The following is a 20,931-nucleotide window of genomic DNA, read 5'->3' on the forward strand; positions in this document are numbered from 1 at the left end:
GACTGACACTGTTTCCAGACATATTACAGTTAAATTACTTCATGTCAGTAATGGCAGTCAGGGATGGAAAATATCTTTTTACAAATGTTGCCTGCACTGTCGACCATATTTAGTGTTTTTGTTTCCCATCTAAAGAGTACCGACCCAAAACCATGGGCATGCCTGTGATAAGTATCTTAAAGTTTCTTAAAAGATAAATAATATAAATTTTAACAACACCACTGCTCAGTTTTAACATTTCCAATACAGTATGTCTTATTTTGAGAGGCCATTCTAAATTGAGTTCATTTCCAAACGCAAAGTTATGCCTTAATATATTAATACTACCAAACTGAACATTGTTACACTGTCCCTAATTTTAATGGCACTGGATTGTTTAAGGCTTTGAAAAGCTAGTTGCCTGGCCAGGATAACAACATCTGGAATTAAAATGCCTAGGATAAAATATAAACAATATCTGCCAGAAGTACTGTAGGGTTGCCATCATCAAATGTACAGAAAGAATCGTTTTTCAAATTCAATCAAGCCCCACTCAATGTTAGTTCTCTGACATTGAGATACAATTTGTGACTGCCTGACTGGTCACTATAATGCCATTGGGACCAACGTGGAGTTTACTATTTCTTATATTACACCGAAGAGTTTTCTCTGTACCACTTTACAGTGTTGTACGTTTGTATATGGTATAGAACATAAACATATTGATTAAATCTCAAAGTTTGTCGCCTGCAGCCGAACATCAGCAATGTTGCAATGAATATAATTTAAGAAATACTGATTCTTTTAAGTTTGAATAATGTTGTTGTTTTCACTTCAATAAACAACTAATTGGCTTTCTTAACATTTTATTAAAATTTAAATATTTTGCATGCAATAATATCTAATTTTAAACAATAACATTAATAAATATTCTATTATATTACCCCTTAAAGATATTGGTCCTTATATATCTATATTATCGGTTATTTTAGTGCAAATTTACTGGTGTGTAACACGAACTATATTTTCGGTGTAATATCTTCCGCCTAGAGGCGTTAGACATATCCTTCCACCAAATACACCCGAGAGACGATCGCCGTTATGGCGGAATTGTCCGAGGAGTCCCGATTGGTAAAACATGTATAAAGGGCTTTTGTTTAGTCAATTAAACGATAAAAAATCCGAAATAAACATTACAACTCTTATACAATAGTGCAAATATATCATATTTAGTACCAATAAATAAATGTATCATCATATGTATAATTTCCTCTTTATAAAAATACAAATTAGTTATTAGCATCCGAGTAAACGTGGTCGGAAGACTAAATACTGACAATACCACACAACAAAACAATAAATTAGCCGTATTCTTTTTTATAGTAAGACTTTAAAAAATGATATTTAAAAACTTATAAAACATATATTAATTTGATTATAACTATAAACGGTGTGGATATTGTTATTGCTCATCAGCGATCGAAAGTGTATTATAAGAGGCGCATTTGATCACTTATAAAACAAAGCCATTAAAAACGGAATACATTACAATCGTTAAATGTTGTGGTAATTTTCTTTTCCATAGAATGAATTTTCGTTTCGTTTCCATTGAATTACAATATTAATAAATTTTAATATACAAATGAAAATAAAACCTGCATCTTGTGCAAATTGAACTGTCTTTGCATGTATATTGAAATCTCTTAACAAGTAATAAGGAGTGATACATTTAACAATCTAGCATTTTATGATAAATATATATATTAATTTAATTTATTTTACACAAACAGAGCGACTCTGGTCCCTGGCCGTCTTTACCTTATATGGTAATCATAACCATATATGTCACAACACAAACATCTATAAATAAACGTTATGAATGAGTGTAATATGACCATATATGAAGAAAGCGTAATCAAATAACGTGCGAGGGGTACCGAATGGAGAAACAAGAAAAAAACATCGTTGGAATAATCTCCCCTTTTGATTGCACACGAGCTTTCAAACGGTTGAGATCCGGTATTGTATACGTTTGTGACATTGTTTTGAGATCAAGAAGTCATTTCGGCGCTTATATATTTCAGTTTTGTTTTTGAACTTGCAATAGCTATCTTTTAATTGTGATTTGGTGTATTTCGACGTTGTAAAGTGTATAATTCAAAGTGGCATTCATTTTCGCGACCAAGTCCTAGTAACTAGTTTAGTTTAAACCTATTTATTTAAGCTCGATTGCATAGAAAGTAATTCCTACTTATTTGAAATGCTCTCGAGTCCGTTTCCTGGGCCTAGAACCAGTGCTTGGTGTCTATATGGGAGATCGAAAGAACGCTCCCACAGCGTCCTAGTCCTAGTAACTCGGTGTGGGTGAACGAAGGATTTGTGTATACTTTTCATCTTAAGTTCAACTGTGCGTTTTATTACCCATTTTGTGATCTATTAAAAACACATGCTTCGCGCATTTGGACACTTACAGTGTGTTTTACACTAGTGCAATAATTGACGCCTTTGATGTGTTTATAGTGACTGTGTGATATTTGCATTGAATGAACACTTACCAGTGGATTGCAATTTTGAGTGACACTTTAATACTAATTATTAAAAAACAGGTGCTTCGCGCATTTGGACACATTCAGTGTGTTACACACTAGTGCAATAATTGACACTTTTGACATGTTCATAGTGATATTTGCACTGAACACTGACCAGTGTATTGCAATTTTGACACTTATTGATTATTGAAAACTAGTGCTTTTTAACTTGTGTTACCTTTATTTTTATTAAAGCGTGATTGATCTGTTTTGTTTATATTCTTTTTGTGTAGTTAGATACCCATAAGACAAGTTTAGTCGTCCTTATTAGTCTTGTTGCAATAGTATTGTTAAGGTAGTATTTGGGTTGTTAAGACTTGTCTTTTTATAATTAGTAGATTTATTACGCAGGCTCTTTTAAACAGGATGCAGTGTTGTGTCAGGAAGCATTTTCCTTTTATTTTTTCAGGTGCCCAAGACAGGAGAAAAGTGAACCGTATTGCTGGGGACTCCAATGCTCATCGGATTAAGGATATTCTTCCTGATGATATAGCTGTCAAATGCCTGCCAATCTCTGATGAGAATATGTAATGACAATGGTATAGAACAGTAATTACAGTTTCAGGTTTGTTTCTATTAATGGTATCACATGTACACATTTTTCTAAACGTTAAAACGAAATGATTAATGAAATAAACAAAAGGTTACCATTTAAACGGTATCCATATGTCAGTTATAAAAGCGTCATTGACATCGCATTTCCAAACTGAAAGTAATGATTATTTCCAGAAGTTATATTCAGATCATAACCCATTTGGGCAATGACGTCATATTAAAACCAACTGTTCTTGCCGTTGTTGAGTCATTGGGTACACATTTTCTACTTACATGCCGTAGTATTTTATAACAAAGACAAATAAATATTGATCCCACATTTCTTCAATAAGACTACACCTGTGTAAAATTTTTATTGTTTTCTACCTAACAAGATGTACATAAAAACGAGTATCTGTTTATTAAATGAAAAATGAATGCGGATGAATAAATGTCGGAAAAAATTTCCTCATGCACGTTGTGCTGACGCGCGTCAAATGTTCAAGACAATTCGGGGAATGATCATGCAACAAATAGCTGGAAAATTTTCCCGAGCACTTTGTGCCGACGTGTGTCAAATATTCAAGCCGTCTAGGTCGTACATGGTGTTTTGTTATGTTTACGCTGTTGTGAATAAGGGCCATCTGGCACACTGTCACATGATACAAATGTATACCAGTCTTTTTTAAACAGCTTTTAATAAGTTTTGCAACATTGTAACGTAATGAACTAAAATGGATTATGTTGATATCAACAGTCGTTTAAATGTTTACTGTTTTTGTAAACATTTTTGAGAAAACACGAAATGCCACCATTTAAACGTGATACTCATAGTTTCTATAAATGATGTAATTATTTCATTTCTTTATACTTAAACAGTTCAAATGTCAAGTCCTAAGCTTCGTATGATTACAGTTTTTGTCATCAATATAAAGTTAAACTTATTATGCTGATGTGCAATGATTGGCATCATTGCGTTTTCTAACTAATTTGCATGGTTATATATTTTATTTAAGCGTGTGGAATATTTTACAGATTGTAGGGAATTGTAATTGCAAACTTTTCATTTTAATCTTGAGGCAAAGCATGAATTTTCCTTGTGTATTCATTCATGTATATTTGTGATTTATTTACACAGACATTCGCCAACTCTGTTTTCAAAGGTGCCAAATTTTCTTGTGATCGTTTTCGCCATGCATTGTTGAGAGACTTGCGGAAGATGGATGTTCAACAGCTGTATCTTCATCTAGGCTCAAATGACATTCTTACGAATGAAGCGGTGTTTTACCGGTACATATACAATTATAAAAAAAAGCTTTGATATTTAAATTTAATGTAGTTGTTTCCCATAACTATATAAATTTGCAAAACTAACATTTTACATGGTTTATTCCTCAATGAGTCATGGAAACTTGCAATCATTTTAGAAGTGTTATCTAGTTTCTAATTTATAAATAAAGCATTTCACAATATTTTCTATTACCCATGTTAATTTGACATTTTATGCTCCCCCAAAAAATTTGGGGGGGAGCATATAGTCGCCGCTTCGTCAGTCCGTCTGTCCGTCCGTGAATAATTTTTGTCCGGGCTATTTCTCAGCAACTAAAGGCCGGAATTCAATGAAACTTAATGGGAAGCTTCACTATTAAGAGGAAATGTGCATATTATCAGCGGGTTTTGGTCGGATGATTTGTCACAGAGTTATGGCCCTTTTAAATTTTTTATTAACTGTACATATAGTGCAATTCTTGTCAGGGCTATTTCTCAGCAATTAATGACCGGAATTCAATGAAACTTTATGGGAAGATTTACTACCAAGAGGAGATGTGCATATTATCAGCGGGTTCTGGTCGGATGATTTTTCACAGAGTTATGGCCCTTTGAAATTTTCCATTTACTGTACATATAGTGCAATTCTTGTCCGGGCTATTTCTCAGCAACTAATGACTGGAATTCAATGAAACTTTATGGGAAGCATTACTACCAAGAGGAGATGTGCATATTATCAGCGGGTTCTGGTCGGATGATTTTTCACAGAGTTATGGCCCTTTGAAATTTTCCATTGTACATATAGAGCAATTCTTGTCCGAGCAATTTCTCAGCAACTAATGACGGGAATTCAATGAAACTTTATGGGAAGCTTCACTACCAACAGGAGATGTGCATATTATCAGCCGGTTCTCGTCGGATGATTTTCCACAGAGTTATGGCCATTTGAAATTTTCCATTGTACATATAGTGCAATTCTTGTCCGAGCTATTTCTCAGCAACTTATTACATGAATTCAATGAAATTTTATGGGAAGCTTCACTACCAACAGGAGATGTGCATATTATAAGCCGGTTATGGTCGGATGATTTTTCACAGAGTTATGGCCCTTTGAAATTTTCTAATAACTGTACATATAGTGCAATTCTTGTCCGGGCTATTTCTCCCCAACTACTGACTGGAATACAATGAAGCTTTATGGGAAGCTTAACTACCTTGAGGAGATGCGCATGTTATTAGTGGGTTCTGGTTAGATGATTTATTTACAGAGTTATGGCCCTTTGAAATTTTTAAGTTACTACTAAACCATCCATTGTATTATTTTGTCCAAAGTTATGCCCCTCAAGACGTTTCCTTTTATCTGAATATATAGTGCAATATTGTGACAAAAAAACCTTTGTGGAGCATCACCCGTCTCAAACGGTTTCTTGTTTCATTATTTGCTGTCTACAATTAATTTTACATGAAATAGCAAATGTTTTATTTATGCGCATAATATTAACAATATAATTATACATATTTGTTTATGTAACTATTTTGATAGGTAAGTCAGTCTGCAAAGAAAAAGAACACATTTGTATATATTTTACTCCACATTTTTTATGCCCCCTTTCGAAGAAAAGAGGGTATATAGTTTTCGCACTGTCTGTCTGTCTGTCACACTTTTCTTGTATGCTCTCTAATTCAAATAGTTTTCATCTGATCTTTACCAAACTTGGTCAGAAGTTGTATCTAGGCAATATCTAGGTCAAGCTCGAATATGGGCCATGCCGGGTCAAAAACTAGACCATAGGGTCACTTAGTGCATTTTAAGGTTTAAGCATGGTGTCTGCTCTCTAATTGAAGTAGTTTTCATCTGATCTTTACCAAACTTGGTCAGAAGTTGTATCAAGACAACATCTAGGTCATGTTCGAATATGGGTCATGCCGGGTCAAAAACTAGGTCACAGGGTCACTTAGTGCATTTCAAGGATTAAGTATGGTGTCCGCTCTCTAGTTTGGGACTTATTTTGCATTTCTAAATTAATGTTTTTTATGCCGCCGAAGGAGGGCATATAGTGATCGCACTGTCCTTCCGTCTGTTTATCTGATGTCTGTCTGTCCGTCCGTCACACTTTGTGTTTAGGTTTCGAAAAATGCTCATAACTTCTTTTGTCGCTTCAGATGTAACATTCATATTTGATATGCATGTGTAGATGGACAAGGCCTTTCCATACGCACACACATTTTTACTCCATGACCTTGACCTTAGGGTCCGTGTTTAGGGTTCAAAAAATGCATTCAGATTTCGAAAAATGCTCATAATTTCTATCAAAGCATTTATTGGGGGCATACGTCATCCTATGGAGACAGATCTTGTTTAACAATTTAATTGAAAATAATATGTTGTCAACATGAAGTGTATATATGCAAGATCACATTCCCAGTGACAACAACTCTTTAATTGTTGACTGTATTTTAGCTGGACTATTATATATGAAATATATATAGTGGAGCTATCCTACTCACGTTGGCGTTTCCGTGAGCGTGCAAATGTTAAAGTTTGCGTACTACTTCAAATATTTTCAATGTCCATTGACATATTGCTTTCATATTTTGCATACTTGTTTACCAACATGATCCCAACCTATAAACAAGAGCAGACCACTGTATCAAGCATTTTGACAGAATTATTGCCCCTTTTATACTTAGAATATGCATATTATTGATAAATCTATGTTAAATTGTGCGTACTACCCCAAATATTTCCTATGTCCTTTAACATATTGCTTTGTTATATTGCATACTTGTTTACCAACATGACCTTTAACCTACAAACAAGAGGAGACCACTTAATCAAGCATTTTGATAGAATTACGGCCCCTTTTATACTCAGAATATGCATATCATTGATAAATCTATGTTAAAGTTTGCGTACTACCCCAAATATTTCCTATGTCCTTTGACATATTGCTATTATATTTTGCATACTTGTTTACCAACATGACCCCAACCTATAAACAAGATTAGACCACTGAATCAAGCATTTTGATAGAATTATGGCCCCTTTTTTACTTTGAGAATTGGACATTTTGCTTAAATTCACATAACTTCTTTATTTATGATAAGATTTTATTAATACTTTGACAAAACAACACTTACCTGAATACCACAATGGATTCCACCCGTGCAATACCAGTGCTCCAGCTAGGCCTAAATCGAAGGGCGCCCCGCCCTGCCCTCCCGAACCTCCGCCCTGACCTTCCTAGGGCCCCCCCCTGCCCTTAAAAATTTTTTTTTTTTTTTTTTTTTTTTTTTTTACATATGATGATTAATAAATCTCTTATTAAAATACATTGTAATTAATTTATTCCTCATTGTAGTAATTAAATTTGAATTGTTTAATGACAATGGGAATAATTTATTCTTACAATTATTGATAACACATAAATTAACATGCATGAGGAAGCATTCTAGAAACGCCTGCGCGCTCGAAAGTGCCCTTTTGACAAAATACTGCGCGTCCAAAGTGCCCTTTTGACAAAAAATCCCCCTGCCCTTTTTAAATCCTAGCTGCAGCACTGCAATACCCCACGCCCCAACCCAGAATCCCTGCCCCCCCCCCCCCAAATTTTTTGTTTTCCTTTTTTTATTTTTGAAAGATCGTCAGATCGTCTAATAACTGACCACACCCCATGTTATACCCCCCTCTCAACCCCCCTACCTCCTCCCCAAATTTTTATTTTTTTTCCTTTTTTTATTTTGAAAGATCATCTAATAAATTATTGAATATGAACAATTTCCCCATGATGGCTTACGTTATACTGTCAAGCACTCGAATAGTCGAGGGCGCTGTCCTCTGACAGCTCTTGTTATCTATTTTTATTAATGAAAATGATTGTATTGAAATAATTTCAGAGATGTAGCTGACTTGTGCGTTTTGGTGCATCAGGTCAGTCCAGACACTGAGGTTGTCTTTTGCAAAGTTTTCTGAATAAAATACATTGAATTTAGTGGTTTGATAAAAATAGAAAATGCCCAGAGCCAGTAGCACTGACACTTGCAGTGTGATATAAGAAATGGCAAAAATATTTTGAACCTTCTCCCATAACAGATATCTCCCTGTTAGCTAACAAACGTTTTTTTGACTGATAGTTCAGTCACATAAATGTGAGGGGACTGTCAGGATGTTTTTTTTTAAATAATAATTATTGATTAAGTGATAAGAAAATATTGAAATTGTGTTCATTGTTATTTGTACTAACTTTAAGAAAGTATTGAAATTGTGTACATTGTTATTTGAACTAACTTGCTTACATTACGTGCATTTCAAGGATTAAGTATGGTGTCCGCTCTCTAGTTTGGGACTTATTTTGCATTTCTGGATTAACTTTTTTTATGCCGCCGAAGGAGGGCATATAGTGATCGAACTGTCCTTCTGTCTGTTTGTCTGATGTCTGTCTGTCCGTCACACTTTGTGTTTAGGTTTCGAAAAATGCTCATAACTTCTTTTGTCGCTTCAGATGTAACATTCATATTTGATATGCATGTGTATATGGACAAGGCCTTTCCATACCCACACAAATTTTTACCCCATGACCTTGACCTTAGGGTCCGCGTTTAGGGTTCGAAAAATGCTCATAATTTCTATCAAAGCATTTATTGGGGGCATACGTCATCCTACGGAGACAGCTCTTGTTTAACAATTTAATTAAAAATAATATATATGTTTTCTTATCCAAGTTAATGTCAAAGTTCTTGTTTAGTAGGTATTTATTGGTTAAAATGATGAAAAATAAATGTTTAATATATTTTTATGTTTCACAAAGTTTTATATTTAAAGGAGGCGCACAATCGGTGTCCAGAATGCAGGGTTGTTTGCTCCAACGAAGACGCTTTGCTGAGCCACTTCTGCAGTCGCCACATCAAGCAACCAGAGACTGGAAAAGAGAGTAAAATTAAGCTGATAGGCTCACCAATGGTATGACTTTAAATCACTAACTTGTGTATGCTTGACAAGCATTTTATGTACAAATAAAGTAACAAAAAAAGGAGGTCAACACATGCACTTTCCCATATAAAGCTTTCTGTATCTTTTAGCAACTAATTACACGATTTTGTGTTGACATACTCAATATGATAGTTATAGCCCTATATAACTGGTATGTTCATTTTAGTTAATCTTTCTATTTTATTAAACCTGTTTGTTTTAGCTAGATTGCTTGAAAAACACAACCAGGATTATTTTTATGCCCCCGGATCGAAAGATCGGGGGTATATTGTTTTTGGCCTGTCTGTTATTGTATGTGTCCATGTGTGTGTGTGTGTGTGTGTGTCCCAAAACTTTAACCAAAACTTTAACCTTCATATTAACTTTTGCAATATTGAACATAGCAACTTGATTTTTGGCATGCATGTGTATCTCATGGAGCTGCACATTTTGAGTGGTGAAAGGTCAAAGTCAAGGTCATCCTTCAAGGTCAAAGGTCAAAAAAAATAATTCAAAAACTTTAACCAAAACTTTAACCTTCTTCATAACTTTTGCAATATTGAACGTAGCAACTTGATATTTGGCATGCATGTGTATCTCATGGAGCTGCACATTTTGAGTGGTGAAAGATCAAGGTCATCCTTAAAGGTCAAAGGTAAAAAAAAAATCAAAGTGGCGCATTAGGGGGCATTGTGTTTCTGACAACCACATTTCTTGTTAGCATTGTCTTACCCCTGTTACATGCAATGTACATGTGGCTTATTAAATTGGAAACCCTGGTTTGCATGAGAATATTTTGCAAAACATAGTTGAAAAAACATACATGTATACAAACTTAGTCATTACTGTTAGTATAATGAGCACCTCTATTTCTGAATATTTTGATTGGATGGTTATGGGCCTTTATGCGTGTGTCACATTTATGTATGTGAAAGTGTGTAATTAGACAAAAGAATTTAAAATTATTTTTTTTTTGGGTAACAATCACTTATTTTAGAGTTATTTATAAGTAAATCTTACAGATTGCATCTGCTAATCATGAACTCAACGAAGTCAGCTCAAGGAAGTGGAAGGCATGCTTGGAAAATAGAAGTTTCCATTATGAAGGCAAATTTTACTAAATTAGTATATTTCAAATTTGTAACCAAATGATCTTGAATGAAAATTTGATTGAACATTTGTTATCTGTCAAGAGAAACAGTTTGAAGTGAATGAATTAAGTATTGCCTATTGTCTATAAGTTAATTGTGTGACCTGAACCCTGTGAGGGATATTACTTATTTTTATATGCCGGTTTTGAAAAAACGGGACGTATTATAGTTTCACCCTTGGCGGGCGGCGGCGTCCATAACAGTGTCCACTCTCTAATTCAAATAGTTTTCATCTGATCTTCACCAAACTTGGTCAGAAGTTGTATCTAGACAATATCTAGGTCAAGTTTGAATATGGGTCATGCCAGGTCAAAAACTAGGTCACGGGGTCACTTAGTGCATTTGAAGGATTTAGCATTGGTGGCTCTCTAATTGGAGTAGTTTTCATCTGATCTTTACCAAATTTGGTCATAAGTTGTGTGTAAATGATATATAGGTCAAGTTCAAATATGGGTTATGCCGGGTCAAAAACTAGGTCGCGAGGTCACTTAGAGCATTTCATGCATTTCACATGGTGTCTGCTCTCTAATTGAAGTAGTTTTCATCCAATCTTCACAAACTTTGGTCAGAAGTTTTATCTAGACAATATCTAAGTCAAGTTCAATTATGGGTCATGCCGGGTCAAAAACAAGGTCAGGGGTTCACTTAGTACATTTCAAGGATTAGGCATGGTGTCCGCTCTCAAATTGAAGTAGTTATCATCCGATCTTCACCAAATTTGGTCAGAAATTGTGTCAAAATGTTATCTAGGTCAAGTTCAAATATGGGTCATGCCAGGTCAAAAACTAGGTCACGAGGTTACTTAGTGCATTTCAAGCATTTAGCACGGTGTCCACTCTCTTATTGAAGTAGTTTTCATCTGATCTTCAACAAATGTGGTCAGAAGTTGTATCTAGACAATATCTAGTTCAAGTTCAAATATGGGTCATGCTGGGTCAAAAACTAGTTCACAGGGTGCATTTCAAGGATTTAGCATGGTGTAAGCTCTTTAATTGAAAGAGTTTTCATCCGATCTTCACCAAATTTGGGCAGAAGTTGTGTCTTAATGATATCTAAGTCAAGTTCAGATATAGGTCATGCCGGGTCGAAAACTAGGTCACTTAGTGCATTTCCAGCGTTTAGCATGGTGTCCAAAACCTTCAAACGGGTGTATCTTGTGACAGTTTAGCACTCTTGTTTATTACATTAAAGCCACACACCTTGAAATGAAATACATGTTACTCAGTACATATAGATGCAATTTGAAAGTGTGCAAAATTGTCATTAAATCTATAGCCTAGTTAGCAAGTAATTTATTTTTTTATATTTTAAAACTGAATGTATGATTTGTATACGTACATGTTCAATTCGAGAAACACAATTATTTTTAAGTTTTAAAGCACAAGAAAGACGGATTTCTACCTTGCAACCACCAGATATATTCTAATTGGCAAAGATAAAATATGTTTCTTATTTATATCCAAATTTACTATGCCAGATATTTCATTTCAAGGTGTGTGGCTTTAAGGAATGTTTTTTAAATGGGTATATTACCAAGATCTGCACAGCCAGGGTGATATTAACCTTCAGATGTTAAAGCTTTCTAAGAATTTTAAGGCTTGCCTTTTATACTTAAAATGATAAATCATTAACATGTTTTGTTCTTTAGGAACATACAAACATTTCCCACCCACCATGTGGATCAAGATGTTTGGGCTGATGATTCTGGGTCGTATGTGTGGACAAGGTGGTCTTCATTACATCATGATGCAGCTGTGTATTCAACAACATGTTAACCTGTCCCAGCCGATGTTGATGCTCTTAAATGATGTTGAGAACAATCCAGGACCGGTACTTTATGACAAAATATACATTGTTTATTGAATAACTATATATATTTATTTTAACATTAAAGTGATTTTTTTCTTGCATTTTTGTGCCTTTTGTTACTGAGAACTATTTTATCATATGTTGGTGATTGAAACCCAGGACCTGTAAGTGCTTCTTAATATTTGCAACAAATGACAAATCATGTTAAGTTTTTGAAACATCTGTTTTTTGTTCAGTTAAAGGACATATTGAACTCACTAATTGCTAAGTTAACTTAGATGCATCAAGTTTTTATTGATGATTTCTACTTTCTGTTGAATCATTATCCTTTCCAAAGCCAGAGAGATATAGTGTTGGCGTTTTCCATCGGTCAGTCTGTCAGTCCATCCATCTGTTTGTTACAAACATTTTAGGGCTTCATATCATGAATTTAATAAGATTTCAACATGGAAAAATAAGTGTATGCCATATTCATACAATAGTGCAAATTTACTTGTTTTCTTTCTTTTTAGATTAGTTATTAACAGAAGAACAGAACAGTAACATACTTTTATTACATTAACAGAGGCTCTGATTAGATGTGTATCTGCGTAAAGAACTCATAGAAAATATCAATATATAGATAAATAAAACAAAAATAGAGTTAAACAAATCATGGTGAAATCCACAATACACACCAAGAGCTATTAGTAGGCTTATCTCCATTGACTTATTTCACAGTAAATCTCTTTTTTTTGCCTTTTCATTAACATTTCAATCAAAAATAACATTTGTGAAAAACTTAGTCAATGATTATAACTAAAGTTAAAAATGTGGACACTGTAAGTTAATTGACTTTGGCTTCCAATCTGCAGTTTACAAAGTTGCTTGTTATAGGAGTATTCGTGCAAATGGATATCCTGCAAGGAAGACTTCCACTCCATAGGACAGCAAGATGCACATATCATGTCTCATGTGGTTCAAGAGAAATGCTGTAGATGGGGAGACTGTACCAAAGTCCTGAGCTTTAATAGTCTTGAAATCCATGAACTTAAACATCTCTATGATGTGAGTTTAGCACTGTGTATGAACTGGTGTTGCTTCATTTTCTGCATATCTTTATCTCAGTCTTCTCTAGTTTTGATGGTCAAATACATATTGTCTGCCAGTTTTTTTCCCCCAATACTGCCGTTCATCGTTTGCTTGCATCAAGAGTTTTAAAAGAAATTAAAACTCATTTGTTTAGTTAGAATCTTATGAAAGACTTAAATGGCCATGTTTAATACAATTGTATAACAACATATACGAGCTAAAAAAATAGTTGGAATAATTAATGTATATATGAACATAACAAATTTACTTAAAATCATAGGTCTTGTTTTTGTCTGCCACTATAAGAACCAGAACATATTTCGGACATTCGAGGATTGACTTGCTGTGTAAGAGGATCATCAGGTGATGGAAGAAACCAGGCTTTTTTCGACTCAATGTTGATGAAACCTGATCGACATGCTCATCTTGGTTGAGTAAGCCTGGGTTGAGTGTGTCCAAAAAGTAGGTAACCTGGTGAAATCTTAGGAAAACATTGTAACCAGATCCAGGTTTATTTGACTGACAGACCGATGGACAGTGGGTCAACCGTAAATCCCTTCATGTGAAAACGGTAGGGACAAAATAAATATCACATTGCTCTTCTGAGTTCATTTGTAAACCAAGTTTTATCACAAAATTAAAATGGTCAATGTATTATTTTGTGTATTTAAAAATTATGTGAATATTAAGTTTCATGAAATCTTACTGAGTTTTCTCAATTTTAGCTACTATTCGGACATGGACTGACGGACAAATGGGCAACAATGTCGCAATTTGTATACCAAGTTTTATAAGAATTGTTTCATAAAAGTAACCAATGTGTCTGTTCTATGTCAAGGTAACTACTAGGATGAAATACACAAAAAGATTTTGGTTCTCAATAGGGTAGGCTCCGCGTGCCGTGAACCGGGCAACAGCTTTTGTCATTTAACATTTGTGTTTTAATGGCATAAGCTGGCAGATACCCTTTAACTTTAACGATGTTTTCCGATAATTTCTCGGAAAATACAATCTAGCAATTTTGATTTAATTTAGATTACTAAAAATTAATATTATATTTATGCCCCCCTTGGAAGAAGAGGGGTATATTGTTTTGCACATGTCAGTTGGTTGGTCCACCAGATGGTTTCCTGATGATAACTCAAGAACGCTTTGGCCTAGGATCATGAAACTTCATAGGTTTATTGATCTCGAAATAGTAAAATGGTTTCCGGATGATAACTCAAGAACGCTTACGCCTAGGATCATGAAACTTCATAGGTACATTGATGATGACTCGCAGATGACCTCTATTGATTTTCAGGTCACTAAGTCAAAAGTCAAGGTCACAGTGACTCGAAATAGAAAAATGGTTTCCGGATGATAACTCATAAATGCTTACGCCTAGGATCATAAAATAAAAAAATCATAGGTACATTGATAATGACTGGCAGATGACCCCCTTCATAGGTACATTGATAATGACTGGCAGAAGACCCCTATTGATTTTCAGGTCACTAGGTCAAAGATTAAGGTCATAGTGACTCAAAACAGTTTAATGGTTTCCTGTTGATAGCTCAAGAATACTTAGGTCTATGATCATGAAACTTCTCAAGTACATTGATCATGACTGGCAGATGACCCCTATTGATTTTCAGGTCACTAGGTCAAAAGTCAAGTTCACAGTGACAAAAACGTATTCACAATGGCTGCCACTACAACTGACAGCCCATAGGGGGGCATGCATGTTTTACAAACAGCCCTTGTTCTGTGTTAAAATTATGTACACGTCTGCGTTAAATAAATATGTTCACATTTGAAATAAAGCTAAAAATCTGTATTGTTGTTATTAGTAATTTGAACCGAATTGCTCTGTGGGAAGTAAAAGTACTTCAACCAGACCTAAATATGTGGGTAATTAAAGAGCACGAGAAAATATGAAAATTAAGTTAGCTCAACCATTTTAAGCAATATTACTGGGTCACACTTTTTACGATGCGAAACCTGAAGGGTCCCTAGACTATGATGATTACTTACACGAGGAGTGTCCTATTCATTGCTGCCGCATGATCCTATCAGTATCGAATTAACGCTTGTATCGTTAAAGCAAGTCGTATATTCACGTTTATAAATATTTAAATAGAAAATAAAGGTTTAATTGTCGCATATCCACCGCATGATGTGTTTCTTATAAAGTGCACGTATATTCAAACCGAACAATTTTGTCCTTAGATAAAAATATACTACATGTGATCATATGTGGCCTCACAAGGCTTATTATGAATTTATTATATCGCCATCGCAATGAGATGTAAATAGTTCATACATGCACAGTGTACTTTCAACACAACCAAATCACACTTATAGTCGCGTCTTGCGAAAATAGGTCTTAATGCGTATGCGGCCAGCGTAAGTCAAACACGGTCTGCGCTATTTCGCAGTGATTGTTGTTAGGTCAAAAACGTGCATGAAGAAGTCCGGATTTCCGCAGTGATTTGGCCAATGCTGTGGGTGATTTCTCTGAAATCAATAATTAAAATATTCTGATTCATTCATTCGGGTCTACAGGCGTGAAATTTCCCCATCATTTAATTGTTTGTTGATAAAGGGTATTTAATGTGAAAAGCTTGGTAAGACAGCTACGCCGAACTAGCATTCATTAATTTGATCAAAATATGCACACAGCAGAATGATTGTGTTTCTTACATGGCTTTTAGAAGAACAGACCATGCAGGCGAGCAGTGAACAATATGATTAGGTTTAGTTGCCCTAACCCTATATACCCTTGGTATGACTTGTGAGTGTTGAACTAATGTGCTACAGCATCACTTAAATACGAACATACGATAGTCAGGTATCCCCGCATAATGACATATAGAATATTACTGGGTAGATACCGCTTGGCAAACTTGAGCCTGGGATAGTCGGTTATACCCGCTTTGTGAAATTAGGAATATAACAGGTTTGATATAGCATTAACAGTACGTACTTGGGGGTTATAGGAAATACCCGCTATATGACTATCCTGTATATAACTAAATGACGTCAAAAATACAACTGATGTGATACGGCATTACTTATACGAGCATAGGGTAGTAAGGTATAACTCGCCTCCTACAAAAATGACATGATTCGATTTGCTTTGAGAGGCCATGTGCCCATTGTGTATTTTCCATACACCCTGAGAAATTTCCATACACCCCGAGTAATCGGTTGAGATATAATGGATACACAGTTAGTAACTGATTGTGTATATGATATACACCCTCAGTTCCCTTCTCGAGCTTCGCTCTCATACACCATCAGTTACAAACAGTGCAACTAATACGGTATTACTTATAACAGGATGGGGTAGTAGTATATACCGCTATATAACTCGCTAGTATAGTACAGGCTTGATACGGCATTACTTATATACGAGCATTGGGTAGTAGGATATATCCGGTATATAGCTCTCTAGTATAGTACTGGCTTGATACGGCATTACTTATATACGAGCATGGGGTAGTAGGATATACCCGCTATATAACTCGCTAGTATAGTACTGGCTTGGTACGGCATTACTTATATACGAGCATGGGGTAGTAGGATATATCCGGTACATGACTCGCTAGTATAGTACTGGCTTGATACGGCATTACTTATATACGAGAATGGGTAGTAGGATATACCCGGTATATAACTCGCTAGTATAGTACTGGCTTGAAACGGCATTACTTATATACGAGCATGGGGTAGTAGGATATACCTGGTATATAACTCGCTAGTATAGTACTGGCTTGATACGGCATTACGTATATACGAGCATGGGGTAGTAGGATATACCCGGTATATGACTCGTTAGTATAGTACCGGCTTGATACGGCATTACTTATATACCAGCATTGGGTAGTAGGATATATCCGGTATATAGCTTGCTAGTACAGTACCGACTGGATACGGCATTACTTATATACGAGCATGGGGTAGTAGTATATACCCGCTATGACTCTCTAGTATAGTACCGGTTTGATACGGCATTACTTATATACGAGCATGGGGTAGTAGAATATACCCGCTATATAACTCGCTAATATAGTACTGGCTTGATACGGCATTACTTATAATGAGCATGGGGTAGTAGGATATACCCGCTATATAACTCGCTAGTATAGTACCGGTTGGATACGGCATTACTTATATACCAGCATGGGATTGTAGAATATACCCGGTATACAACTCGCTAGTATGGTACTGGCTTGATACGGCATTACTTATATAAAGGCATGGGGTATTAGGATATACCCGGTATATGACTCGCTAGTATAGTCCTGGGTTGGTACGGCATTACTTACATACGAGCATGGGGTAGTAGTATATACCCGCTATGGCTCGCTAGTATAGTACTGGCTTGATACGGCATTACTTTTATACGAGCATGGGGTAGTAGGATATACCCGGTATATGACTCGTTAGTATAGTACTGGCTTGATACGGCATTACTTATATACGAGCATGGGGTAGTAGGGTATACCCGGTATATGACTCGCTAGTATAGTACTGGCTTGAAACGGCATTACTTATATACGAGCATGGGGTAGTAGTATATACCCGCTATGACTCGCTAGTATAGTACTGGCTTGATACGGCATTACTTATACCGGGTATACGAGCATGGGGTAGTATGATATTTCCGGTATATGACTCGCCAGTAAAGTACTGGCTTGATACGGCATTACTTATATACGAGTATGGGGTAGTAGGATATACCCGTTATATAACTCGCTAGTATAGTACCGGCTTGATACGGCATTACTTTTATACCAGCATGGGGTAGTAGGTAATACCCGGTATATAACTCGCTAGTATAGTACTGGCTTGAAACGACATTACTTATATACGAGCATGGGGTAGTAGGATATACCCGCTATATAACTCGCTAGTTTAGTACCGGCTTGATACGGCATTACTTATATAAAGGCATGGGGTAGTAGGATATACCCGGTTTATGACTCGCAGGTATAGTACTGGCTTGATACGGCATTACTTATATACGAGCAAGGGGTAGTAGGATATACCCGCTATGACTCGCTAGTATAGTACTGGCTTGATACGGCATTACTAATATACGAGCATGGGCTAGTAGGATATATCCGGTATATGACTCGCTAGTTTAGTACCGGCTTGATACGGCATTACTTATATAAAGGCATGGGGTAGTAGGATATACCCGCTATGACTCGCTAGTATAGTATTGGCTTGATACGGCATTACTAATATACGAGCATGGGCTAGTAGGATATATCCGGTATATGACTCGCTAGTTTAGTACCGGCTTGATACGGCATTACTTATATAAAGGCATGGGGTAGTAGGATATACCCGGTATATGACTCGCTAGTATAGCACTGGCTTGATACGGCATTACTTATATACGAGCATGGGGTAGTAGGATATACCCGCTATATAACTCGCTAGCATAGTACTGGCTTGATACGGCATTACTTTTATACGAGCATGGGGTAGTAGGATATATCCGGTATATGACTCGCTAGTATAGTACTGGCTTGATACGGCATTACTTATATACGAGCATAGGGTAGTAGGGTATACCCGGAATATGACTCGCTATTATAGTACTGGCTTGATACGGCATTACTTATATACGACCATGGGGTAGTAGGATATACCCGGTATATAACTCGCTAATACAGTACTGGCTTGATACGGCATTACTTATATACGAGCATGGGGTAGTAGGATATACCCGCTATATAACTCGCTAGTATAGTACTGGCTTGAAACGGCATTACTTATATACGAGCATGGGGTAGTAGGATATACCCGCTAAATAACTCGCTAGTATAGTACCGGCTTGATACGGCATTACTTAAATACGAGCATGGTGTAGTAGGATATACCCGGTATATAACTCGCTAGTATAGTACTGGCTTGATACGGCATTACTTATACGAGCATGGGGTAGTTGGATATACCCGGTATAAGACTCGTTTACCAGCATGGGGTAGTAGGATATACCCGGTACATAACTCGCTAGTATAGTACTGGCTTGATACGGCATTACTTATATACCAGCATGGGGTAGTAGGATATACCCGGTACATAACTCGCTAGTATAGTACTGACTTGATACAGTATTACTTATATACCAGCATGGGGTAGTAGGATATACCCGCTATATTACTCGCTAGTATAGTACTGGCTTGATACGGCATTACTTATATACGAACATGGGGTAGTAGGGTATACCCGGTATATGACTCGCTAGTATAGTACTGGCTTGGTACGGCATTACTTATATATAAGCATGGGGTAGTAGTATATACCCGCTATGACTCGCTAGTATAGTACCGGCTTGATACGGCATTACTAATGTACGAGCATGGGGTAGTAGGATATATCCGGTATAAGACTCGCTAGTATAGTACTGGCTTGATACGGCATTACTTATATACGAGCATGGGGTAGGAGGATATACCCGCTATATAACTCGCTAGTATAGTACTGGCTTGATACGGCATTACTTATATACGAGCATGGGTAGTAGGATATATCCGATACATGACTCGCTAGTATAGTACTGGCTTGATACGGCATTACTTATATACGAGCATGGGGTAGTAGTATATACAAGGGCTGTTTGTAAAACATGCATGCCCCCCATATGGGCTGTCAGTTGTAGAGGCAGCCATTGTGTGAATACGTTTTTGTCACTGTGACCGTTGACCTAGTGACCTGAAAATCAATAGGGGTCATCTGCCAGTCATGATCAATGTTCCTATGAAGTTTCATGATCCTTAGTTTCATGATCCTAGGCCTAAGCATTCTTGAGTTACCTTCTTGAAACCATTTTATTATTTGGAATAACTGTGACCTTGACCTAGTAACCTGAAAATCAAGATGGGTCATCTGCCAGTTATGATCAATGTACCAATGAAGTTTCATGATCCTAGGCCTAAGCGTTCTCAAGTTATCATCCGGAAACCATCTGATGGACGGACCGACCGACCGACATGTGGAAAACAATATACCCCCTCTTCTTCGAAGGGGTGCATAATTAGAGAGCGGACACCATGCTCAAAGTTTAAAACGCACTAAGTGACCCCTTGGCCTTGATTTTGACCCGGCATTACCCATATTCGAACTTGACCTAGACATCATATAGATACAACATCTGACCAAGTTTGGTGAAGATCGGGTAAAAACAACTTGAATTAGAGAGCGGACACTTAATACGGACCGACAGACAAGACAGGCAGACGGACCGACAAACTTCGTTTGTGGGGGTATAAAAATGTATTAATAATGCTACTGGTATTTCATTTCTGCGTATTTTAGTCTTATATACAATATGTAAAGTTTCTATTAAGTGCATTATTCCAATTTACTATTCATGACACTAACTTCTACGTTATAAACAAATACTTTCAGATCATTTGCTGTTATTTGTAACTGAACGAGCAAAGAAAAAAATCTTACGTTTTGAATAACTTATAAATCCTTCCAACAATAAGCATTTTTCCTTGTGACTTGACTTTCACTGGGAATCAAACCCAGATCTCCGACTTACTTAGTAAGTCGG

The 20,931-nt window shown here is 36.2% G+C and overlaps 2 protein-coding genes across 6 annotated transcripts in view; both read left to right on the forward strand.

Annotated features, from left to right (window-relative positions):
• The window catches only part of LOC127878814 (fibrillin-2-like), a 107,687-nt gene that overhangs the window by 23,226 nt on the left and 63,530 nt on the right, over window positions 1–20,931 (forward strand). The window lies entirely within an intron of this gene.
• LOC127876697 (uncharacterized) lies at window positions 1,838–14,242 on the forward strand. 5 transcript variants are annotated; one of them, XM_052422107.1, is made up of 8 exons: window positions 1,838–1,998; window positions 2,977–3,132; window positions 4,240–4,391; window positions 8,268–8,301; window positions 9,193–9,330; window positions 10,362–10,446; window positions 12,139–12,320; window positions 13,176–14,242. In XM_052422107.1, the coding sequence occupies exons 3-8, from the start codon at window positions 4,321–4,323 to the stop codon at window positions 13,497–13,499; spliced, it is 834 nt and encodes a 277-aa protein (XP_052278067.1). In that variant the 5' UTR covers window positions 1,838–1,998; window positions 2,977–3,132; window positions 4,240–4,320; the 3' UTR covers window positions 13,500–14,242. The 5 variants fall into 5 exon arrangements, with proteins under 5 accessions (XP_052278067.1, XP_052278066.1, XP_052278064.1 ...); XM_052422106.1 differs by having other exon boundaries at window positions 4,265–4,391; XM_052422104.1 differs by having other exon boundaries at window positions 2,977–3,106.

The sequence above is a fragment of the Dreissena polymorpha genome, chromosome 4 (genome assembly GCF_020536995.1).
Source record: "Dreissena polymorpha isolate Duluth1 chromosome 4, UMN_Dpol_1.0, whole genome shotgun sequence".
Lineage (NCBI taxonomy): Eukaryota > Metazoa > Mollusca > Bivalvia > Myida > Dreissenidae > Dreissena > Dreissena polymorpha.